Source organism: Phymastichus coffea, unplaced genomic scaffold (assembly GCF_024137745.1).
Source record: "Phymastichus coffea isolate CEN01 unplaced genomic scaffold, Cenicafe_Pcof_1.1 PCOF00020, whole genome shotgun sequence".
NCBI lineage: Eukaryota > Metazoa > Arthropoda > Insecta > Hymenoptera > Eulophidae > Phymastichus > Phymastichus coffea.
Genome location: NW_026706831.1, coordinates 3,249,916 through 3,275,991, shown reverse-complemented (window position 1 = coordinate 3,275,991; position 26,076 = coordinate 3,249,916). Strand labels below are relative to the sequence as shown.

The following is a 26,076-nucleotide window of genomic DNA, read 5'->3' as shown; positions in this document are numbered from 1 at the left end:
CTTCGAGCCATTGATAAGACAAAATTGTAAATAAGATAAAGTGTACAGCAAAGTAAAGTACCAACAAAAAGTAAACTAAACCACAAGTGAAAATTGAAAAAAGTAAACAGTTTATAAGTATAGGAATTGAGACTATAATAACTATTTATAACTATTAATATAATCAATTATTTGTTATAATTTCTTTTCTCATTGACAAATTGTAAATGATTAAAAAAGAAATAATAACTATATTAAACTTCCACTTTTGAAATTAATAATTTTTAACTGTTATTACTTGTTATTTTTCTTTATTACGAATTAACTTTACGTTTAAAAAATAATAACTATTATTATTACTCTTTTATACACAGCTATATGTAATACAATGCAAATAATATTAAAAAAAACTGATACTATAACTGTTATTATTAATTTCAAAAAAACAAAATAGTTAATAATTATTTATAATTTATTTTAGTCTCAAATCTTATATTTATAAACCGTTATTAATTATTTTTATCTTTTTTGTATTTTGTAACGGGGGAGATAAATCTGAAAATGGGGAATTTATTTAAGAACAAACTCCCACGATGCAGAGCAAACCGCCGCTCCGTTAAACACGTATAATAATACGTGTATTCGCCTTAACGTCAGATAATTTCTCCTAGTTGTCTTCTATCGATCGGAGTTGAACTCACCTTAAATCACGTGTCTTGTTACACTTGATGAGTTTTAAGTGTGAGCGACTTTACTCCTAATCTTCTTAATCCCCTAGATGTAATTGGATTAAAACCTAAGCCTGTTTCAAATACTTAAGCTACCAGGAAAATCAAATGACGAAAACGGCGAATTAATTTAACAAACTTTAATTAATAAAAAATTACTACAGTCTTTGTTGGGCCGAAAGACTGACGCACGCGAATAGGATTTTACAATTTAATTATGTTCGGTGAGAAAGAGAGAGAGAGAGTAGATTTGAATTCTACCGCGAACTAACGCACAACGCGAATACAAAAAAAATAACGCTATCACGAATAGACAAAATACCGAATGTATTTTGTTTCGCTTAATATGACGGAAGGTGCACCTACCATGCGGTGCAATTACGGTGATCAGCCGTAATTGTTGTTGCAAAATTATCAACTGCCACTGCACCTCGATTAATCAGCTGCACTGCCTCAATTCGCCTTTATATGCTGCAAATCTGCTGCTTCTGCACCGCTGCTTGCTGCTGCAATACTATTGTTGCACCCACGCACGTATTTGTTCAGAAAACTAATTATTTTTGAATGTTCAAAGTGCAAAACACAAATCGGCGGTAAACTCGCGTAAACAGCTGAGGCGTAACTGCTTATTCACAAGATCGCGCGCCCCCTCTCTCTCTCAATAATTCGAACTAACGCGCGAGAAGCAGAATCGCGAACTAGTCGATTAATTAAATCGACTACCGTTGCAATTTATAATTAAAAGAAAATAATAATTATTACATAAAATTTGTAATACTTGGGACATATTGTTATACACCATGAATGTTATTCAAGAAATACATTTATTTTTCGCTATTTATATAAGGTTAGCCCGCATGTGGTTCGGTAAGGGTGGTTTATAAGGGTGGGGGTTAGATAGGTTAGGGGTAGGTGGATAAGAGGTATGTGATTCAGCTAGGATAACTCGCTTATGGTGTAAAATTCAATTATTTCAAGAAATAACAAACGACTAAAGTTACTTTTCCCAGGATTAGGTGGGTTAGCCTGCATGTGGTTCGGTAAGGGTGGTTTATGGGGGTTTGATGGGTTAGAGGCAGGTTGGTTAGTTGAGGTAGCTCGCTCATGCATAGGATTAAATTATTTCAAGAAATAACAAACGACTAAGCTTGTTTATCCTAGGGTTAGGTGGATTAACCTGCTGATAGTTTGACAGGGGTGGTTTCTAGGGGGTGAAAGACCCCTTAAACATATTTTTTTTAAATCCGGAAAGACGTCAATTTAATTTTAGTTTAATTTAATTTAATTATCAGTGCGATTTTTAAATCACTCAAGCTGATTTAGTATATTACATGTCGTAAAACAGTACAAAAAATAGTGTATTTACCCCTATTAAAAAGGGGGTTGCAACCCTTCAGTATAAATGTTATGTCCTTAAAAGCGCCTTTTTATAAGAAATTTTTTAACATTGAGTTTACTGAAAAATATTCATTTGATGCTGAGAAATATTAAAAAAACTGATTTTAGGGGTTGATTTTCAGGGTGGATTTCACCCCTTAAAACCTCTTATGGGCCGATAAAAAAAAACACGTATCTAATTTTTTTTAAAGTACTACAACATATCCCAAAATCATTCAAATCGGTGAGGTCGGGTTGGGATAAGATATTGCGTCCATGCTCTAGGTTAGTTCCAAATCGATTGCAAACCGGTAACTCTTGGAAAACTTGATTTGTAATAAAAAATTATCTTCTAAATTCGTAATTTGTTTATTTTAAAGAACATTTCTTGATAGAAAATGAAATTTTCCGATAATTTGAATAGTACCATCTGAAAGAGCACACTTTAATCTAGAAGAATACGTATGTTCCGGATTTTTTTGGCTCGAAATGGAATAGCTGTGAGCGCGGGAAGAGAGTTGTATAAAACGTTTCGGGCTGGGCATTAATGAGTTAAGGGGAAAAATTAAATAAAGATAATTTATATATTTTCATACTTCTTTATGCACAATTAAATTTTTTTCAGTTAACCTTTGATATTTGATATTGATCAAATGATATTTTATTTAAAAAAAAAGTTTTTTACATTTATTAAATGTTATTTTTTAGGCCAAATAATTTCGACTTACAAAGCCGCGCCGCGCCGTATTGACCGCTGCTATAGTTACTAGGGCCAAGTGGAGGGGATAACAGTAAACGAAGAGAAAATCTGCCCTCGACCAAAGTGACGTTCTGATTGGTCAGAATCATTAATTTTCTAAATTAATTTTCTCGAAAAATATTGAAGATGAAAATTTTTCGAAAACGGCAATCGATTCGAAAAAATTTTTTCTATAACCAATTTTCGGGAACTTCTCTTCTGAATCACCCTGTATAGATTGAAAGTCAATTCATTAGAAATATTTTTAAGATGGCTGTTACGTCTGTAATTTATAAAATATTTAATTTCGCTCGGACGGAGACTGGTGATAGAAGAAATGTGGTAACACTTAATTAATTTAAACAGATACTTTAATTATAAAAAAAAAGAAAAACAAAAGTACAAAAGTTTCACACATATAAAATCCTATAAAGAATTCGGTGGTATAAGGGGGCGACGCTGATCCACCTTATCGCCTTAATAAGATTGCCGGCAAGCTGCTTGGTTATCCTTTCTCTCTCAACTCAACTAAGGTCAAGGGTACTTGACCTTAGTTCTGCAGTAGGACTTCTCGGTGAGCGAGAAGCGGCAGGCCACCTTTCCTTAAAGGCAGGTCGTCGCCTTCCCGGTGAGCAGCTTCCACCTGGACTTCTTCTTGATCCTTGTTACGCCTTTCGTTCTTCTTCTCACTCCTCGTGCTTGATTCTCTTCTGACGACCTCCAATGACTAACTCTCCAACCTGGCTACCTGTCCTTACTCTCGCTCAATCGCTTCCTTGACTTCCTTTTCACACAGCTCGTACTTAAGCACTCTTGCTACCAACACTGCTTCCACTAGTCGAAGGTCCTGCCACTCGCGTCTGGTTCCTGGCTGTTGCCACTTTTCACTCGAAGAAAAGTTCGCGTGGATCCTCATTGGAATCCTCAAACGCTGTGGTATTGGAATTCAACACTGGTTGGGCATGATCTAGCTACAAAATACTAAAAATTCAAATTAACATGCCCCACGCACTAAGCATGTATCTGGAAATATATAAATTAAAAACCCGGCGAAGCCATGCTCGACAAAAAAAATTCCAAAACTGACCGAAAATTAGTAACGTGCCTGATCTAATGGTCTAGCTCGAACTTATACCTTAACTCTCTTTATCTCCCTCCCCCCTCTCTCTCCCCTCTCCCTCCTCTCTCTTGTAGACTTTCTTCATTTCCCTCGATTCCGCGTTTGCCGTCTCTCTTTCTCCTTAGTAGTCGTCAACCGCTCCTAGTTCCACCAATTATCTCGCTCCCCGCACTCTAAACGAAAAAAACAGGCATGTGAGTGTACACACATGTACTCTCAGCTTGAAATGGCGAACGGACGATGTTGAAAATCAGCGGATGAATCGGCGAATCGTGATTCTGTTTTGAAACATTATCGATATTTTCTACACTGCAGTTTTAACCCCCCTCCGAACAAAATTGTTTAAACTTTGAAGTTTCTTATGTTCCTTGAAAACTAACATACAGAGATGAGCGGCAGCACATTTGAAAGCTCTTTCCAATATATATATATATATATATATGTATGTGTGTATATGTGTGTGTGTACCCCAACGGTCATCTAATCAAATGTAGTACCTTTTCAAATTTTTTTATGTCACTTATTATAAATGAACTAGTCGATAGCGAGCGATTCAAGTGTCGATAACTATTTCTGTGATGTGTGGTGACAATGGCTAAATAAACAAATTTATGAGTGCGAGAACGTAATAAGATTATTGCACTTCATGAACTTTAAATTGTATCTATATGTAGTTCTTTTATTAATAGTAAAGAAGAACATCTTATGTTTCAGACAATTAGTTTCATTTTTTTTCATGAAATATACAGGAAAAAAGGGTGAAAAATTATTTTTTTGAAAAAAAATCTATGAAAATTCCACAGTACTCTACATATAAAAAGGAATATTTTTTTTAAGTGCACTTTTTTCTATGATTTGAACTTAGAGAGTTATGAACATTTGAAAAAAAACGTAAATTTTCGAGAGAAATATTCAAACGCGAGTCATATTTCATGTAAATAATTTTTTTAAGAGTGATGTAACAGGATTTGAAAAGAGGAAGAAAATTTTGTGCTCAAACTTTTTCTGCAATTTTTTCCCTAGAATTGGTAAGAGCTCAAAAATGTACTGTGACGGTAAACGCCTTATTAGCGCTAACAGCCCAACCATGCGGCTGCCTGCGAGGGCAGCACCTACCGGTTGGGGCAAATGTAATGAGGGAATTCGGCACGAGACGGGACGGAACGCGCGTGAATCCGCAAATGAACCAGTCGAAGATTAGAACTCGCACACTCAGCTGCAGCAACTATCAATAAGAGTCTTTCCGAGTTTTCTTGAGTGCAGAGACGAGTGAACTGAATCCAACGAGATGAGCGGTGCATGAGCTAGATCAGAGCGAGTGCGTATAGGTGTGCATGAGTGTGGGGTTTCGCCATCGAGGGCGAAATTGAACACGCGAGATACCTCGTGAAAAAGACAGACTTTCCCGAAACTAGAGTGCGAACTTTCTCTTCGTTCACTGTGCGACTGCTAATAAGGTAAGCTGGCCAGCTTAATTTCGCGATTGCTATGATTGCTATTAAATAATCTCTCGTATTCCATAAGAAGCGTGCATGCATTAACTCGGCGAACAAGGAGCGGCGACCGATCCGACACTGCATGTTATTGTTACGCGCGCGCTTTGTAAACATAAGCACGCGGGCCTAATACATTGTAGAGATAAGAGGAAATAAATGATTTCGCATGTGATATTGTATGTAATTTCGATGTTATTATTTCGTGCTAGTAGAAAGTTGGTTGACTGACGCCCGTTCCCTCCTGCTCTCCGATTTTCGAATTTGAACGTTTAGGTAATCCCGCGCGCTCTTTGATGCGATCGCGCACATAATTAAATAGACGGATAACCACCCCGTTACATGGCGCCCAACTTAAAAGAACCTACAGTGTTTATGATTATTCAAAACGCCGGTTCTAAACATTGACCTTGCGCTCAGTCAACCAGCGACTTAGGTGGCAATCAAAGTGTTGTTGTGCACATTTTGAGTTAAAAGCCACATAGTAAACATCGCCTCTCTGTTAGTTAGCTTGCGAAGGCCCGCCACGACGATAATTTGTAAACAGTTGCTGTAAGCGCGTGCGAGTGCAACCGAACGACTCTTAACCATAGCGTAAACACCAATAAACATAACACTGTACCTGTAGGCTCGGAGAAAACTAACACCGGCATCATTCAAACAAAAGAAACTTAAATTAATAGTTTTATTTGGTAACGTGTTGTCTTAGTGTAAATGTATTTTTTTTCTTTTCCTCGAATATTGCTAGCTACGGTTATTGGTGACTACGCAAATAGACGCTCGTTATAATATTTTAGATACTAACCAACACAGCCGCGCTAACAAACAGTTAGTGCGCCTGATAGGCAGGATCATTATATTGCGCAATAGCGAGCAAAGAGTCTTTCGGTAAACACAACGTTAAATGCCCTTTGCTGAGTCTATTGTCGGCTACTAAAGTCAAAATTTTTGCCCGTCTGCTTGTAAATATTAAATATAGCACTCGCACTCGCATCATCCGTAAAATAAGCGTGTAAATCTGTACAAAAACTAGTCGCGACATATCTAACAGATGACAATGGACTGCACTCAAAAAGAAGTTGAAGACTGGGTGTTGATGCTCCAAGATGAGGAAATAAACGAATACCTCGAACACTTAGAGCTCAAGAAAAGAGGGAATAAGCTCTCGAGAGTTGGGCGACTGCAAAACTGGTTGTTAGGCGACTATTCTGCGGCGGATTTCGTGGAAGTCGACAACCAACACAGCAATCCAGCAAGAAGGGCAGTCCTACGCTCGAAGCTCATAGTATTCATATGCGCGGAACATACAGTATCCGAGCAAGAGGGAGAACACCCTCTAGCCCAGCTAATGCAAAGTGCAGAGGTGATATCGCGGATTCAGGAAACGGCGATAAACATCACAAACGTACTGGACGACGGCGAGAGTACTAGCAGTAATAAGAATATTACGATAACGGCTAATGATGGTAGCCAGTTTCAACTCCCGCCGGCATTTGCGGTAATGATCCAAGACCTCATCTTCCGGTCCAGAGAAAATGAGAAGAAGCTCAAGCTGCTAGACTCGTTAAAAGTAAACGTATCGAGTCTAACGAAAATATTAGACCAGATATACAACAACTGCAGTGATGTTAAGAGCCAACTGGACCACTTATCTGCCAGAATGAGCGCATTAGAAAATACCGAAAACAGGAATGTACTGCAAGATAATGCAAATAATTCCAGCGAAATGCGACAACAAGAAAACACGCATAGGAGCGTCGCATTCCAAGATACCTTCACCTATCATTACGACACCACGTTACCTCACAGTACTCCAGCTGGACCCGGACAGAGGCCCACGGGGGCCACCGGCAGGAACCCCCGCCGGACGCTCCCTTTCGGAGAGGGTGGACAGTATCAACTCAGTGAAGTTAATGCTGAAGTCAATAACCACCCGCCGAGCACATGGTCATCTCAGCAGACAACAAACCCTTGGTCGACTACAAGGGATGTTGACCGCATTGTCCGAGGATGGAAACTGAAGTTTTCAGGAGAGGGCAATGCGAGTATTGACACCTTCCTGTCTAGGCTGGATAACTTGAGGAATGGCGTGGGACTCACGGAAGACGAAATGCTCCTAACGGTATCGGAGCTACTCGTCGGTCCCGCCCTCACCTGGTACGAGGCGATGAAGTAGGAATGGTTCTCCTACGCCGAATTCGAGATGGACGCAAGGGAATGATTTGGGACCAGCGTGCAGCAGCAACAGCGTCTGATAAGGGAAATTCAGAGCCGATACCAGGGCCCCGACGAACCCGTGAACGCTTACATCGCCAACATGATGGGCCTGATGTGAAGCGGCTAAACCCCTCAATGACGTCTGATTGCCAATTGGACCTGCTGCACGCCAACTTTCTCCCGGACATTCAGGGCCAGGTGCGGAAATCCGATGTGAGCTCCATACGAACCCTGAATGCGCTGGCCACGGCGGCACAGAACAGCTTGTACCAGAGAAAGGCAGAACGGGTGGTACCGGATTCACAATCAACTGTGAACCCGGAGTTAGCGTACCACCCTCGCACCGATGGAAGCAAGGGCCGCAAGGGCAAAGTGGCATCAATGTCCAGTGATAGGCCGTACGTCAGCGACCGGTTGGACCGTATGAAGAAAGTGCTCGAGAAGGTGACGCACTAGGTCGTCTACACATCGACACCCTCGGGGGCGACACCTAGTCCGAGCCTAGAGGCAGTTGATTGCGAAAAGAAGGCTCCACCCGCCGATCTACTGAGCAAAGTACTGTTATCTCTCAAGGAGATATCTGAAGGGATGAAGCACAACCTCGTTGGGAAAAACTTGACCTCGGAGGACCGCACTAGGAAGCCGGAAGCCCCAAGCAGACGGGAGAGAGACTTCTCCAAGCCGCTCAAGTGCATCGAGTGCGCGTTACTGGGATACAGCAAAAAGTACTGTCCTCAATGCAACAAGGGAAACGAGGAAAGTAGTGGTTAGGTGGGGGTTGACCACATTCCTTCACCCCCTAAAATAAACCCCGTTAACGAGATTTCGCGGCCTCCGCCAACACAGTCAGCACCGATAGTAGAGAGCGTGTTGAGCGACGAGAGGGAGAACTCCCCTGGTGGCGCAAATGATGAACGTGGCGGTAAAGTGAACGCGGAGAGAGAGGGTATTGACGTTGGTAAAGCCCAAGACCCTAGACCGGCCGAGGTGATGGCGAATGGATCGCACACACCCTCGGGGGCACGGGTAATGGCAGATAAACCGTCGGAAGGTAACCCCGTGGAAACTCCGTTCGTCCGAACCAAGGTGGTTCGAACGACAAGTGGCGTCACTTTACCACGCGAGAGCACAGTGGCTAGCGCTATGGTGTGCAAAGAGCAAGGCTGTGGGGCCGCCGAATCTGTTTCGCAATATACCCCGGAACAGGAAACGCGCTGGTGGCTACCGGTGAAAATAGGAGACTTCCAGATACGGGCTCTCTATAATCCGGGAGCTTCCACCACAGCAATGGGTAATAATGCTCTGCAAATAGCGTCTGTGCTAGGCATCAGGTTGGATACCACCCACGCGGGTACGACAGGACTACCAAATGGCCGTAAGTTGATAATTGTTGGTCACGCAGTGTTGCCGTTTACCGTAGGGGACGTGACGATGCCTACGAGGGTAGCTATACTCCTAACCCTAGTCGATGATTGTATTCTAGGAGTGAATTTTGTTAGACTATTTAGAGCGGTACTTGACCCCGACGATGATACGTTGCTGTTCAAGAAATCACAAACCAAGATGAAGTTAGAAGTAGCTAGCTTAGAGGCTGGTCCGAGATTAGCTACGATCGGTCTAGCCGAGGTAACAGCCTCTCAACAAACGATATTGCAGAGAACCATCGGCGAGGCCTTATCGCAGGCCCCCGTGGGACTGGGATGTGCGGCAGACATTGAACACAAGATTCGCGTCGGTGATACGAAACTGATCAAGCAGCGCTACTATCCTGTATCACACAAGGTCGAGCAAGAAATGCATAGATTGGTAAGGGAGATGTTAGACCAAGGGGTGATCGAGCCAGCGGATAACGGCTGGTCGAGCCCAGTGGTTATGATACGCAAGAAGGATGGATCGTATCGATTCTGTATAGACTTCAGGAAGGTCAACAAGGTCACCGAGCCAAACGCGTATCCCCTACCATTTACGCAAGATATATTGAGGCGCTTACGAAACGCGCGCTATATCTCCACACTCGACCTCAGTAGTGCGTATCACCATATACCACTCAAACCCGAATCTCGACCTATCACTGCCTTTACCGTGCCCGGATTGGGGCATTTCCAGTTCGTACGAATGCCATTCGGTCTCTCGTATGCCGGCGCCACCTTCCAACGATTAATAGATAGCGTGATCGGACCTGAGCTTGGCAATTTCGCCTTCGCCTATTTAGATGATATCATCGTAGTGTCGTCCAAATTCGAAAATCACCTACAACATTTAAGATCGTATTGGATAGGTTATGTCGAGCCGGAATCTCGATGAATCGAGAGAAGAGCGTCTTCTGCAAGCCTTAGGCTAAATATTTAGGTTTGTTGATTAACCGCGAGGGTATTAGGCCAGACCCTGAAAAGGTGCGCTCTATCTTGGAGTACCCTCGACCGGAAAACGTACGACAGCTGCGTACCTTCCTGGGGGTTGCTTCATGGTACCGCCGATTCCTGAGTGACTTCGCCACATACGCTCAACCGTTAACGAAATTAACGGAGAAGAAATGCGACTACGTGTAGGGATCACACCAAGAACAAGCCTTCGCTAAACTTAAGGCACTCATGATATCCGCACCGTGCCTCGAGTTACCGGAACCTGACGGGCAGTTCGTGTTGGAAACAGACGCTAGCGCTACGGGAATCGGCGCTGTCCTTATTCAAAAAGTAAGGGACGAAGACCGAATCATAGAGTACGCTACCAGAGTCCTTAACCCAGCGGAGCAAAATTACTCTGCCACGGAGCGCGAGTGCTTGGCGGTCGTATGGGCCATACAGAAGTTCCGCCCATACATAGAGGGGTACCGATTCAAGGTGGTAACGGACCATAGCAGCCTCAAGTGGCTGTACAATCTGAAGATCCCGATTGGACGATCCTCGATCCTCGATCCTCGATCCCGATGGGCCTTGCAACTCCAAGGCCATACTTTCGAGATCGAGTATCGAAAGGGGGCCGACAACGTATTGCCCGACGCGTTATCACGCGCTTTTGAGCCCACGATGGCTGAGGTTAGCACTGCAACTGCAATGGACCAGCCGAAGCCAGGGGACAAAGTCTGGTACGCGGAACAGTTCCGGCGCGTCGAGGACAACCCAGAAGACTACCTGGACTGGAAAATAGTTGGCAAAGTGATATATCACCAAAAGCCGAGCTGTGACTACAAAGGCGAAGATGGGTACCAAGACACTTGGAAGCTTGTCGTACCGCCGGAAGACCGAAAGGCGGTCCTGTTCGAGAACCACGACCTTGAGACCGCGGGACATTCGGGACGCGAGAAGACCTTTGCCCGTGTCGCCCAATCCTATTATTGGCCAGGGATGTACGCGGACGTTAAAAGTTACGTCCAAAGGTGTCAGGTTTGTCAGTAGTGTAAGGTCGAACAGCGATTGCCGCGCGGACTCATGAGGGATCGGATGTTGTCCACACCTTGGCAAGTGGTAGCGGGCGACATCGCCGGACCCTTTCCAAAAAGCCCTCGAGGGCGCGAATACGTATTAGTGTTCATCGACTTATTCACGCGATGGATCGAATGCATACCTATACGTAGTGCCAATGGTAAGACGATCGCGAAGGAACTCTGGAAACGAGTGATCCTGCGCTTCGGTGCGCCTAAGGTCTTCCGGTCCGATAATGGCACCGAATTCCGTAACTAGCTGGTAGACCGATACCTGAGAGACCAAGGGATAAACCGGACCTTTACGCCGATCTATAACCCACAGGCTAACCCTACCGAAAGAGTTAACAGAACTCTGAAGACGATGATAACCTCGTACCTGCGCGAAAATCACAAGGAATGGGACCGAGTGTTACCTGAACTCGCGTTCGCGCTGAACACTGCTGTCCACAGTTCCACGGGAAGCAGCCCTGCCATGCTCAACTACGGTAGACAACCGGAAGCGCCGAACACCCTTCGGAGGCAAATGGACGAGTTTGCGGCCCGAGAGGAAGGTTTACACCGGATCAGACAATGGAACGAGCATATGAAGAATAACCGATTCGTTGTTCAACAAGCCCGTGAAATAGCTTCGGACGAGTCCCTGAGACAGGCGAAATATTATAACGCCAAACACAGGACCATCGGATTTAAAGAAGGGGACTGGGTATGGAAGAAAAATCGCGTAAAAAGTTAGCGCCAAAAATCGTAGGTACCTTTATTGTCACGAAAGTACTTGGAGTCAACTCGTACCGCCTTGGCAACCAGCAAGAAGAGGTCACAGAATTGGTCCACGTCAAAGACCTCAAACCCTACTATAGACAGGAGGATACCTTGCCGGAAGATGAAACCCGATGGTAAGATGACGACGATACACCTTCCACCGAGGGAACCGAGGCGACGAACATCCCGCCTACTGCGAGCGATGCGACAACACGCGGAAACGAGCACGCCGTTACTACGGATAACGCGATCCGGAACGACAACGCGACAACTTCGAGTCAACCTCATCACGCCCCTTCCGATCCTTCCGATAAGATCCTAATAACCGCCCCTCCAACTAATCCAGCAAAGCGCCCGCGAGAGAAACCTCGCAAGAACGCGCTAACCACCCAAACTACACCGTATCGACAGAATCCACGTATCTCTCCTCCCATCGTCGGGAAAAGGAAAAGGGGTAGACCGCCGATAACACCGACCGTGGATGCATGAGGCCCTGCGAACGAAGGACCTGGGAGACCGACGCAAAGGACCCCACCTTCAATCCCAGCGACGAAGGCCCTGGGCAGCCGAACAGGCGCCTACCTTCGATACCTGAAGAAAGGGTCATATGCACTGACGCATGTGACTGTTACAGGATGCAGATCACCTTCGAGCAATTCGAAGAAGCGGCTGTCGCCCTCATTAGGCCTAGGCCCCTAGGTCCCGCCGTCGAGGGAGTCGTGCACGCCACGCTGCACCTCCTCGGAGAGAAGAAGGAGGGTTTGAGGGAGGTTGAACAAGACTGGACCACCCTCAATACCCTCGAACGAGCCGTATACGCGGAATACGATGCGTATACGGCTGCGGGACATCGCCCCAGTGATATGGATTACTGGAGCAAAGTAGTGTCCCGCCGGCGCCAGTTCGCACAAGTACTGAAAGAGGTTCAGCGCCGTCACCGCCAGGCCCTCGAGGGCCCAGTCAGCACCCGAGCCCCACCCAGCAGCTGTCGGAGCCAGACCAGCGGCTCCGGAGGTCAGGTCGGAGGCCACGATATATCGGAGTCCGCGGACGTGCGGGGTAAACCTCGTGGTGAACGTGGACGGCAGCAACAGGGTTCAAGCAACCGGACCCATACTTATAAATCTTGTGGTAGGGTCCACGGGTGAGGACCCACGGTCGAAAGGCCGCTGTGGTCCGCCCCGAATCGGCGGGACGGGTTGCCGCTGACCCCCAGGGAGCGAGGCCTCCCTCGTGGCACCCTATCCCGCGCATAGTGGGAAGGGTGCAACGTGTGCCACTACCCCGGAGTGACCCACACAGACCGTTGTCCCCGTGTTCGGCAACACGCCGACCTGGTCCAGGAGAGGCTGGGATGGGAGGCACGCGGGCACCCCTCGTTAGACGCAGAAGGCCGGGAGGTATCCAGGTGACCAGCCAGGTAAAAGGTCCCTGCCCCCGTGGGCAGGGCCGCACCCACACAAACGGCCAATAAAAATATGAAATATCACAGAGAACATGACATTTTATTGTCCTTTACCCTCTTAACCTCCAAAGGAATAGCGCTAATGATTCTGTTGTCGATGACCCTATAGGTCCAGACTGGAAGGGGGCTGTGACGGTAAACGTCTTATTAGCGCTAACAGCCCAACCATGCGGCTGCCTGCGAGGGCAACACCTACCGATTGGGGCAAATGTAATGAGGAAATTCGGCGCGAGACGGGACGGGACGCGCCTGAATCCGAAAATGAACCAGTCGAAGATTAGAACTCGCACACTCAGCTGCAGCAACTATCAATAAGAGTCTTCCCGAGTTTTCTTGAGTGCAGAGACGAGTCAACTGAATCCAACGAGAGGAGCGGTGCCTGAGCCAGATCAGAGCGAGTGCGTGCAAGTGTGCGTGAGTGCGGGGTTTCGCCATCGAGGGCGAAATCGAACACGCGAAATACCTCGTGAAAAAGACAGACTTTCCCGAAACTAGAGTGCGAATTTTCTTTCTCGTTCACTGTGCGACTGCTAATAAGGTAAGCTGGCCAGCTTAATTTCGCGATTGCTATGATTGCTATTAATTAATCTCTCGTATTCCATAAGAAGCGTGCATGCATTAACTCGGCGAACAAGGAGCGGCGACCGATCCGACACTGCATGTTTATTTTTTTATTTAGGCAAACTCAACCCTATAAAGGGTTATTTTGCAATAGAGAATAAATATACATTAGTTTTTATGGGTGAAGAGTTACATAGAAGATAAAAATAATATAGCTGATGTAGTTTGACATCAAGTGAGGATATTATCGCTGAGTTTAATATTAAATAATAAGTTTACAATCATTGAAGAACGAATATAGATGTCGAGCAATTTTGGCGTTAATATTACTTAGTATCACAATACTGGAGGAAGGAAGGAACATTCTAGAGAGCTTAAGGTTGTCGATTAATATGTTTCTTTCTTTGTCGTACTTTGGGCATTGCCAGAGGATGTGGTCAAGATCTTGAACTTCAGAGTTACAATCGCAAGTTGTATCCTGACATAGTCCTATTTTATAAAGTAACGCTTTTAGATTATAATGCCCTGATCTGCAACGGTTGATAGTAGTTATAGCACTTCTCGGGAGTTTGAGTTTGTGGAACCAGGGCTTGATTTTGTCGTTGTGAAAGTTTCGAAAGAAAATTTTGCCTTTGATCGTTCCTTCCTCGCAAATGATATTAAGTGTATTGAGACGAGCATTATTTTTAAGGTACATTTTGAGGTCAGTAGAAGGAATTTTCAGATCGGAGTCGGGAGCTAGTAAGGTTGCTTCTTTGGCAAGGCGGTCGGCGCTTTCATTGCCCTGAATTTCTGAGTGCGCTGGAATCCAGATGAGTTGAATGGAACTATTATTGGGGCTTTTTTGCTGAAATTTATGAATATTTTGCCGGATTTCAAAGATATAAGGGTTGGTTTGAATATTAACAATAAGATTGAGAGTTTTAAGAGATAAAAGCGCACTCAGAGAGTCAGTGAAAATGATTACATTCTGATTAGTGTGATTGAGAGCAATTTTAACAGCTTCGTTAATAGCAATGCATTCCGCCGTAAAGACGGACGCTCTGTTATCGAGTTTTGTCATGATGGAGACTTTAAGTCTGTCACATACAGTTGCAGCGCCAACTGAAATACCGTCGGATGTTTTGCTACCGTCGGTAAAAATAGCGTAGGTTCCATCAGCTAATCGATTGTTGATTTGAGCATTGAGATCAGTAAGTTTACTAAGCTGCGGACCAAATTCGGTGTCAATGATGATATTGTTAAAAGGAATGTCATAATTGTATAGATAAATGTTGTAGTGGCTGTTCATATAGATGGTGCTGTTGGTAAAGTCAGAATTTTTAATACACTTTATGAGTAATCTTCTGGATTTCTTGAGCTTGCATTGATTGTGTTGGACTTTTTTGAAAATCCTTAAGATATTTTTATGAGCAATAAGACTAGTATTGCACATAACTTTGTTGATATAGTTTTTGCATAGGAAATAGATGCGCTCTTCAACAAAAGGTAGTTTGGATTCGGATAAGAGAATATTAGTAGAAGTGCTCATACGGTAGCCAAGCGCGAGTCTAATGGATGAGAATTGAACTTTTTCGATGGCATGGCTGAGTGTCGTAGTCGTAGGGTAATAGACATAACAGCTATATTCTAAAATGGAGCGTATATAGCTTTTATAGAAAATGAGTAGTGTATTAGGGCAAGATCCCCACGTGACACCGCATAAGTATTTTATGATATTGTTAGCCCTTTGTGCTTTTTGAATAACGGCATTAATGTGATGTTTGAACGTGAGTCTGTGGTCGAAGAGAATTCCGAGAAATCGTACTGTTTCGCTGGAGTAAATAGTGGTGTTTCTAATTTGGATAGATGTTTCGCCGGGAGTAATTCTCGACTTATTAAAGTGAAGTAAGTTAGTTTTGAGCGGAGCCAAGTCAAGACCGATTTCTTCGAGATTTTGCTAGATTACTTCGACAGATTTTTCAATGAGTCTGATACTAGACGAGAGAGGACATCGTTGACAATAAAGGGCGATGTCATCGGCAAAATTAGCAATTTTAACAGATTTCGGTAGGTGGTTACAGACAGACGCAATATAAATGCGGAATAATAAAGGGCTGAGGACCCCTCCTTGAGGGAAGCCCTTGCATACGGTTCTAATATTTTCACCCAGAATATCAGAGCAGATTATTCTATCCCAAGTCAAGTGTTGAATGAATTTAATAAATATAAGGGGGCAGCCGACAGCCACAAGTTTATCCAAAAGAATTTCGACATTGACATTGTCAAATGCGCCTTGGATATCTAGGAAAGCAGCAAGAACTTCTTTACCCTCAGAGAAAGCTTCCTCGACCTCTAGGGTCAGACCAATCAGGTTGTCAATGGTGGATTGACCTTTTCTAAATCCAGTCTGAAAATCAGGGAGGATGTTATTAGTTTCAACCCACCATTGCAACTAATTTTTAAGCATTGTTTCGAACACTTTGCATAAACATGAGCTGAGGGCGATTGGCCTTACGCCTTTGCCATTGGGCTTATTAATGAAGTGAATGTGGGATGTTTTCCACTCGACTGGGAATGAGCTAGTTTGATACATATCATTGTATATGTTAACGAGAATAAGTTTGTATTTTATTGGTAATCGTTGAATAGCTTCATAGTCTAAGCCGTCGACACCGCATGACGAACGAGTACTTTTACTGCTGAGAGCCGCGTTGAATTCAGCAAAATTGAGCAAGGATTCGAGTAGAGTTTGGGTTGGCAGTTAGGTACAACATCCGGATTGTTTTGACACCAAGTTGGACTGATACGATCTAGACAATCGTTAATAAGATCATTGTTCTGGTGGTTTTCGGAGGAGCTGTTAGGGGTAATTTTAACCCATTTATTTTTAAGCAACTTGGATTTATTCCAGACGTAATTTTGATTAATGTTGAAGTTGAGCCTTTCGGCGAAATTACGAAAATTTGCTCTTTTTTTTGTTTTAAATGTCTTATGAGCCACTGCAACTGCTTTCTTATATTCGATAAAATCATGTTGTTTTTTAGAGAAACGCAACTTTTTGAACGCAGCTCTTCTGAGTCTTTTAACCCTGTCGCAGTCCGAATCCCACCAGGGAACCGGATTGCGATGGTTTTTGTTATTAACGATTCTCTTTACAGGTGTATTTGCTTTAATAGCATTCGTTACAATTTCAATAAAAATAGAGTACTTAGTGTTAGGCTCGGCTGAGACATATTCTAATTTAAAAAAATTTTCGAAGCTATTTTCAAGATAATTTGAAACTTTATCCCAATCGGTACGAATGGATTTGAGGTTGTGCGTTTTTTTGCGATAAATGCTTTTGTTAATGTTAATGTCAATAAAAATAGGAAAATGATCCGAGCCCCAGGTTTCATCATTGACTAAAACATTTACTTTATAAGCGAAATTGTTCGACGAAAATATTAGATCAAGATTTGAAACATAGTTCGAATTAGGGTGAAAATAAGTGTGAGTATCGAAATTGTGCAAGAAAGTATCGGAATTTACGTAAGCCGAATGAAGATATTCACCATTATTGTCAGAGTTACCACAGTTCCATGACGTATGGTGAGCATTAAAATCGCCCATTATTAAAGTATATTCATTATCATCAATGGTTTCAAAAATAGAGTTCCATTCGTTTTGCAAATGCTGATTACCTGGAGCTCTGTAGTACGCATGAATAACAAGATTAAGGGTGACGTTAGTGATTTTAAATATTAGATATTCGAAAGCTTGATTAAGAGAAAGCGCGCCATCGATCTCTTTATACGCTAAATTGTTCTTAATGAAGACAATAATTCCACCTCCTTGTTTATGTAGACGATCTTTTCTCAGGGTCTTGAATCCAGGGAAATGTAGGCTAGCGTCGATATTATTCAGCTGTGATTCTACACACACTAAAATGTTAATATGCTTGAGAATTTTGGGAATTTCTTCGATCCTGGCTCTAATACTTCTACAGTTCCAAAACACAATTTTGAGATCTTCAGAAACAACTTCTGCCATTATGAGAATCTAGGTTTCCGTATCTCCTTCGTAATTCTCTTGAGTTAAAAGGGACAATTTTTCCAACAATCTTTTACATCGGGCCTTAAGTTTGTGATCGGAGATGAGGTAGAATAGATCGCCAATCATCTTGTGAAGACCGGTGAAATCATTAGTGAGTGATTCCGTGATAGATGCTATGTTACTTTTACCATAAGTTTGTTCGAGAAAGCTTTTGAAATTTTCAAAATTCAAACAGTAGGCCGTGGGATTATTTGTGATTTCGTTCTTCACAGTTTGGAGTGATGATTCAAGATCAGAGACTTCAGTTTCGCTAGACGAGCTTTCGAGTATCTTGTCGCTTTTGTGTTTTTTGCTTAACGGTGGCTTGACTTTTTTCAGAGTACTATTGCTATGGATTTTGACAGGGTCATTATTTATCGGATTTAGTTTGTTATCAATCGGTATAGAAGCTGAGGAATGGCTAGAGAGAGATCTTTTCGGAATGTTGACGTTAGCAGGCTTGACAGATGAGTCTGCTGCATGCTCAGTTTGCTCAGTAGTTTTCATGTCTGAAGTATTATTATTGATTACAGGTTCGGCGGCAACTGGGATTTCGGTATGTAGAGATTGATGTGATGGGAGGTTTTTTGGCACTGCTTCGCTATGTGTCCCGTTTGATGACAAATGAAGCAGTTGGTAGAGTCAGTACTGAAGTAAATCCAGTAATTAGTGTTATTGTAGTTTAGTTGAATTGAATCGGGTAGCAGAGATTCATCGCCTTCCTTTATATAGACTTGACGGCGAAACGAGAGGATGTGCGAGCGACCAGGTTTAGTAGTGCTAGCTCGGATACAATGAATTTGCGAGACGGTTTGGATGCCTTTGTCTTTTAATGTTTCCATGAGGATTTGATTCGGAATTATTGGGCTAACATTAGATATTACAACGCGTTTGTTTTTCTCGATGAGGGGACGAATACTGAGTCTATGATGTGAGATTTCAATTAGTTTGTTTTCAAGGCTATAAACTAGGTCTTTAGTTGCAAGGTAGACACAGACTCGGCCTCCAGAGATTTTTGAAATATATTTGACGTAATTGATGTCTATTAGTTTCTCTATGCCGTCAAGGTAGTCGTCGATGGATAAGCCGTCAATAGCTTCAATGACAATAGCATGTTCACTAGCAGGTGTGTAGGTGGCTTCCGCATAAGAAGGAGAAGAAAACTGTTTGTTGGAACTTGATTTGTCCGCGTGGCCCCCTGTTATGAAAAACATCGCAGAGTAAGTATGCAGTTTAGAAAAACTGCGAAAAACACGCACTTGCTCAGTATAGCACTGAGCACAAAACTAGACGCTCTTCACTAAGCGCGGTTTGCCTGAAGACCACTACATTAATCTGATGTAAATAAACTCGTGAGCGGAAATCAAAGCAAAACAAACACGTCTGCTCGCTACAACTGCTCGATGAGCACTGGACACTGCATGTTATTGTCGCGCGCGCGCTTTGTAAACATCAACACGCAGGCCTAATACATTGTAGAGATAAGAGGAAATAAACGATTTCGCATGTGATATTGTATGTAATTTCGATGTTATTATTTCGTGCTAGTAGAAAGTTGGTTGACTGACGCCCGTTCCCTCCTGCTCTCCAATTTTCGAATTTAAACGTTTAGATAACCCCGCGCGCTCTTCGATGCGATCGCGCGCATAATTAAATAGACGGATAACCACCCCGTTACAGTACTTAAAATATTGGAATTTTCATCGATGAATAATCGTTTGAAAAAATTAGAAAAACCATTTGATCGTACTCGTGATGTATACCATTTGAAAGCTTTTGGAAAGATACATAAAAAAATAAAAATAAAATTTTATATTAAACTTTATGATTTTCCAGAAATAAGAAATAAATACGTGATTTTTAATACAATTGCATTCAAGTTTCGTGAATGATTGCTGAATTTTTCGTAACTAATTATCACCTTATAAAAGCCATGGCTATTTCTAAATAATTTTCAAATCTGCATAAAATAAAATCGAGAAGAAAAGTGCTTTACATGCACTGAACATGACGATTTTCAACACTTAAATAAATGAATTGAGAGCTTTTTAATCACCCATTGGGTGAAAGCATAATGTTATATCTCATTTTTGAAGTCTATGATCAAATTTTTCAACAAAAAGATCTGTAATATGTATTTCAGAGAACAGCAAGAATATTTCTCAATTTCAGAACATCCCTCTGTTTGTAACAAGAAAAGTTATATAACAAGAAAAGTTGAATATATTTAATAGAAGCACAAATATATTGACAATATTTTGATGACAAAGATCTTTTATAATACAAACTTCTGAAATTTTAGATCTCAGATCTTTGAAATTTTAGTTCGTATTCGTGTTCAGTAACCTCAAAAACCCCTATACATGTCGATTCTGTTCGATTTTAATTAATTTATGACGGTTGTCATGATATTTCGACGCCATAATAGATCCGCTATTTTAAATTATTGGAAATCTGACATAGGATTAGTTTTCAGCAACACGAACAATCCTTGTATACGTAATTGTAGCCAAGTCGATTGATTTTTTCGCTATTTTAGAAATTAGGTCTGTCATATTAGATTTGCCATTTAGAATATTGAAAATGTGATATTATTTTGAAGGTAACCATAAAAAATACCCCTTAGTACATATCTGCAAGTAACTAGCGATAAAAGTGCAAGTTTTGTAACCAAAACCGTAAAAATAAAGTTGAAGAGGCATATAGAATCTTTCGCAGACGGGAATTGTCTCGTAAGTACTCATCAAGTCAAACATTTTAAAACGTCATACGACTTATTTGGATACTCTCAATATTGTCGGAACTCGATGGTCAAAGCGAAATGGATGATGAATGTATGCGTGTGCACGTGCTTGCTCGCGCGCACGCATACAGTTAAACGAAAAAATTAAAACCACTATCAAAAACACAATCATAAGCATTTAATTTAATTAGTGGTGTAATTTTGAAAAAAATTAGATTCTTACGTAGCCTCTGATAAGTGATATAGGTAAAAATCCTACAAAATCATATTTTAACTGTCAATATTGTAAATAATTATCATAATTAAAATTATGTTAAGTTTGCAGTTATGAAGTCGTTATTAAGACATTTTTTTTAAGTTAAGCTAAAGAATTTGAGAATGTTTGTACAACTGTTGGGAAATTTTGATAGAAATATAGGAGTACTATTAATACTATAACAATCGTAAAGTAGTAGCTTTGACTCGTAAGTCACTGATTGAACTACTTGAGGATTTTGATCTTTCAGAATGATATCTTCAAAATATATTTTAATAGTACTTTTCCAATATGTATTAATAAAACTATGAATATCTGTGGATAATAGTACTGTAAAGGGTTTTCAGAAAACAATTGTATGAAAAAATTCGTGATGTTGGAGATGTACATATGGACTAATTGAAAATATGAAACAATATCTTTTCGTTTTTTATTTAATTTTAATATTTGAAAGCTTATTTTTTTCTAAACTATTATCTGCAGATATGCTGTTTTCAATTTAAGAAATAACTTTTATTTCTATAGTAAAAGCTAGTTGTTTGGAACAATCTTAGAATAACCTTTGAATAGTAATAATTTTTGAGTTGTAATAATCTTTGGCTTTACTATTAAAAAATTTTTCTTAAAGTAACTTTTTCATGTTCCATAGCCAGGCAGCTCTGCCAGCTACGAGGTCGTTTAATGGCATTGTTTTGGGTGTAAATTAGTTTTATTCATTCAAATACGTTTTTTATATTTTTCACGATTAAACAAACAGAGCTTTGGTGAGCAGTCCTACAGCCGATCCACTGCGCGTTACGCGGCTTCGATAATTTAGTGTAACAGCGGCGTTATTTGTTTTGTTTAGGTTAAGTTATGTTGTTATAATATTAAAGTTGTTGTTACATTTGAATTTCTTGTTGTGGTATTGTACCTGAAATCACTCCTGATCTTGTAACAATTTATTCGCGTACGATTAATGCTTTCGCTCGAAACATTATTCAGTCGTGGGAACGTTTTTCTTTGCTTCCCGAATCCCCTTTATTTGATAAAATAATTTTGTACGGACAATCGTGAGCCACCTGAATAGGGACGGCTGGATTTCTCCGTTAAAATTTTAACATTTGAAATTAAAAATGATCTCTTGAGAGTTCTTTATAGTTGAAGAAACTTTCTATAAAATAAAGAAACATTCATTTTATGATCAAAATGTGAATAGAAAGCCACTTTGATTTTGAGACAGTAGATTTATTAGATAAGTTACTAGATTAGTTTGATAGTGGATAAATTAGATCTATGTGTACTTAGACAAACAAATGATTGTATTGCTAATACTCAGAAATAATTTTAAAGGTATAAAATGAATTTTGAAATATTGAAATTAAGTCAAAAACAAAAAATTTATTATTTTACTTTTATTATTTAACTAGTCCACATATACAAGTCTGACATTGCGAATTTATTTCTAAATATTTTTCTTTCTTTCTCCTTGCAATAGCATCTTTCAAATGTAATCTTACTTTTGTAATGGTATACTTAAAAAGTCTTCTATAAATATTTTTCTATATTAGTATATTACAACCTAAGGCCTCGAAATTATAAGCAAGTCCATAGAATCCACTTCGAATGTCAATTTACATGTGCTGTGAGCTAATACCGCCGCCATGAGTTGTATACTATTTTGTTGTCCAGCACGGCCAAATTTATTATGTTACTGACCGAGTATCGCCTTGGAATTGCTTAAGTCAACTTCTAGGCGATGACAATTTTCGAAAAGCTATATTATGCTAATTTTTTTGATCCGAGTATTTAACGATTTCAGAACCATGAGATCCACCGTTATTTTAAACACGTATTTAATTGCTCAAAAATTGTAAATTTAAAGTTTTTTTACTTTATGTCACTTATGAATATGTTTTTTCTTAAAAAATTAATCCACATTATAGTAAAAGAATTATTTCTTCTTAGTTGATTATAAGTTCTTAAATTAGTCTTAATTCTCTTGTGACTCTTATTGTAAATTTTTGGAACATTAAAGGTAACTTAATTAGCGTAAATATCTAGTTTAAACATTTTTTACCTAAATTGTTAATAATAATATCAATTTAACAATAATCGTAAGAGCATTATGAAAAAATTCACATATATATTTCAAATAAATATGTTAGGTAGGCCAAAGCATGACACAATTCTGTATAGAAGGCCTTCATCGGTGTTATATCGGTACAATGCGAAATTGTTCAGTTATGTAAAATTAAAAAGAAACAGTCGTGGATTTTTGAAAAAGAAGAAATACGATAAGTTTTTATGCAAAGTTAAGAGGCTCGATTGTTTTACTGGAACAGGGCTTGGCATCATCAAGCTGCTTGGGTGGCTTATTTTCGTGCTGTTCTTTTTGTTGGCGCCAACTTTGAACCCAACGTTCGTCTTTAGCTTTTTTTTCCTCCAGACTCTTCATTGCTGCCGACTGCCATTGCTCGATGTTGGCGGTCGTCTTGTCGGTGCGCTGCACGTGCTCGTAGCCCTGCATCCAATACTCCTGAATCTCACTTCGGGTAACCGAAGTACGCGTAGGCTTCTTTGGTTGTTGACTGAATTCCTTACCCGAGGCAGTGAGTCCGCGTAACTGCCGGGTTAGCTTATCGGATTGAATTGGCAACTTACGAGGCGGCTGTGCCGACTTTATCTTGCTTTCGTCGGTAGTGATACTCGTCTTCGTCTGGCTGATACTCATATCTTGAGCGTCTGTCTCGCGTCGCCGACGTTGTTTACGTCTCTCCATCTCCTGACCACTGCTTGCATTCTTTGTCTTATGCTGTGGGCGTGAATCTTCCATTGGTTCCTCCAGTCCGAGAAAATGATCGCGGGTTGAGGCCCAATGGTCTTTGCGCGGTCGTCCCTCATTACCATTACATGAATCGTCACTGCTTCGAAAATTTTTTGATTTCTTAACCACCCATGTCGACGGCTGTTTGGAGCGGACTCCGTCTTTAAGTGTCGCCTATAACCCAATAATACATAACCAATAATTCTATTTATAAATGAAAGCTCGCCGTCTCACGTACTTACCCCCGATGAGGAGCTGTCTACAGGCTTATAGAGTTGCTGTCTTGGATCACGTTTACCATGAAGGCTGTGGCAGGATAGACCTTGGCGGCCATTTAGCCATGAAAGTAGAAATGAGAGAAGAACGCATGAAAATCCAAGTCCCGCGGTCGCCGTTAGTTGCGAGCGTGTTCGTCGGGGCACCCAGCCCTGCCCATGGTACTCAAATACCGCTAAGAGTACCAAAGTGCTGCTAGTTAAGTATGCTATGCCAACTACTGTGAATACCCAAGCGTTCTGTCAACAAAATATTTAAAAAATTGTGTTACTTATTGGATAGTAGATACAAGTTACATAGAAATACACCCTGAAGTACTTGAAAAAGTATACATGATACATACTAATACTTGCAACTAACATACCAACAAAAATAAAATAATAAATTAATTTTAACAATTCAAAAAATTAGCATTATATTTTATTATATATGTTCAGTGGATAAGAGTCTAAGTCTTTCAGCAAAAGGTTAAAGTTTTGATTCCCAGGTTTGCTAAAATTTTCACTAATAAATTTTTTCGTATGTTTAATACTGCAATTCTAGACATCAGATTCCACTTTAAATTCAATCATAAAGTATTTAACAAAATGTAATGTTTCACACTCTTACAATTGTTCGACGAGAAACTAGTCTCCATGTCTCTCCATATCTATACAGGTATTTTGTGTATCTTTTCAGAGCTCAAATAAACTTATTTTTTCATAATAATAATATACGTATTGTCCATGTACCTTTACCAACATAGACTCATTCGTACAAAGAGTAAAATCGAATTTAAATAATGATGTAGACCTTAATTTAGTTTTAAAATCAAGCAACAAGATCTTATTTGGAATGAAAAAAGTTACACTTTCTCATTGATTTAAGAGGGTTGAGATAGTAAAAGCATAGCAGTTAGTGTATGCGTTGTTCACACTTTTTTCGTTTTGAGGGTGGCACAGCGTAATCAAACATTACCACCCCTCTCTCTGGGCGCCAATAGGTTGGCATAGCCCACTGTCTTTCACTCCGTCGCTTTCAAACACTTTGGAGATCCGGAAGTCAAGTTTGCTACGACATCCCTGACGCATACAGTGAGTCGGAGCCTTTTTAATCTAAGGCGGCGACCACTTCGAGAGGAGTACCGATCTTTTCAAAGTTCGACGCTCAGGGAGAGCGGAACTAAAGGCTTGACCCTCGGTTTGGGCGCGACGGGACTCTAGTTGCCCCAACGTCTACCACGTTGGAAGCACTCAGTATATAAATCTTACGAGATTTGCTTGACCTGGTACCACTATCCCGCAGAGGCCAACCCAAATTGGGATGTCAGAAGAGAGACTCAGCTAGGACAGCCAGAGGAGATTCCTAAGACGATCAACCAGCTAAGCCTCCCTTCCTGGGCTGGCGTTCGAAAAAACATCCCACCCTACGTACCTGTATTAAGGGATTCCTCCCACGACTCGCAGGTCCATCGCTTCGACGTACCGAGGCACGACTTCCCATTGCGTTTCGGTCATCCCGGCTCTCGCTGGTGGACCGTCATTCGAAAGGTTGTTTCCCGGTTTTCGCTCTAATTTCGGACTTCGCTTTCTAAGGAATGGCTTTTATGATAGGCTGATACTGATGTTTGTTCTTTCGATTTAGTGTTTTTGACTTTTAGGTCAACGCGGGGTCTCGTCTAGCCGACAAGGCGATTCCCCAGGCAAGTAAAAGCATAGCAGTAGTGAAAGAGAATCAGTGCTTATCGAGCCGTCTTAGCGAGCAAACATGTGCTGACGCCTCTGTTAGTGTGGTTTAATTATATCGCCTACTGTTTATGTGTGGGCTGTGCGTTGTAAGAGTGTCTCCTAGTCTACAGTCGGTGCTTATGCACCTTCTGCGAACTATTAGTAGTTTTCATAACTACTAAGCTCTAGCAATGGCTTCCAATATTGGAAGCCTTACACCCAAATGTTCTTCTGTCTCAGTTTCTCTTAACTAAAGTTACCTCAAGCTTACCTTCGAAGCTAAAGTTACATTCTATGCTCAGGCAACCTACTAACCGAATAGTGAGCAAGCTATTGTTATCGAAGCAATCGATGGTCTGTCAATAGACGACTAT

At 41.3% G+C, this 26,076-nt stretch overlaps 3 protein-coding genes across 8 annotated transcripts in view; 1 reads left to right on the top strand and 2 right to left on the bottom strand.

The window, feature by feature from the left end:
- LOC131675357 (cadherin-87A) overlaps positions 1–26,076 on the top strand; it is a 943,248-nt gene that overhangs the window by 878,055 nt on the left and 39,117 nt on the right. The window lies entirely within an intron of this gene.
- LOC131675414 (uncharacterized) lies at positions 16,503–17,873 on the bottom strand. The gene has a single exon (XM_058954392.1). The coding sequence runs from the start codon at positions 17,871–17,873 to the stop codon at positions 16,503–16,505; it is 1,371 nt and encodes a 456-aa protein (XP_058810375.1).
- Positions 22,329–26,076, bottom strand: part of LOC131675359 (uncharacterized) — a 376,622-nt gene continuing 372,874 nt past the window's right edge. For all 6 annotated transcript variants that reach the window (XM_058954315.1, XM_058954314.1, XM_058954311.1 and 3 more), the window contains exons 5-6: positions 23,963–24,235; positions 22,329–23,894 (exon numbers count right to left, since the gene is read on the bottom strand). In XM_058954315.1, coding sequence (XP_058810298.1) covers positions 23,199–23,894; positions 23,963–24,235 — 969 coding nt within the window. In that variant the 3' untranslated portion in view covers positions 22,329–23,198. The remainder of the gene's footprint in view (positions 23,895–23,962; positions 24,236–26,076) is intronic.

Coding starts and splice junctions, on each gene's coding strand:
- LOC131675414 (XM_058954392.1), bottom strand. CDS start 17,873: ATGGCAGAAGTTGTTTCTGAAGATCTCAAAATTGTGTTTTGGAACTGT.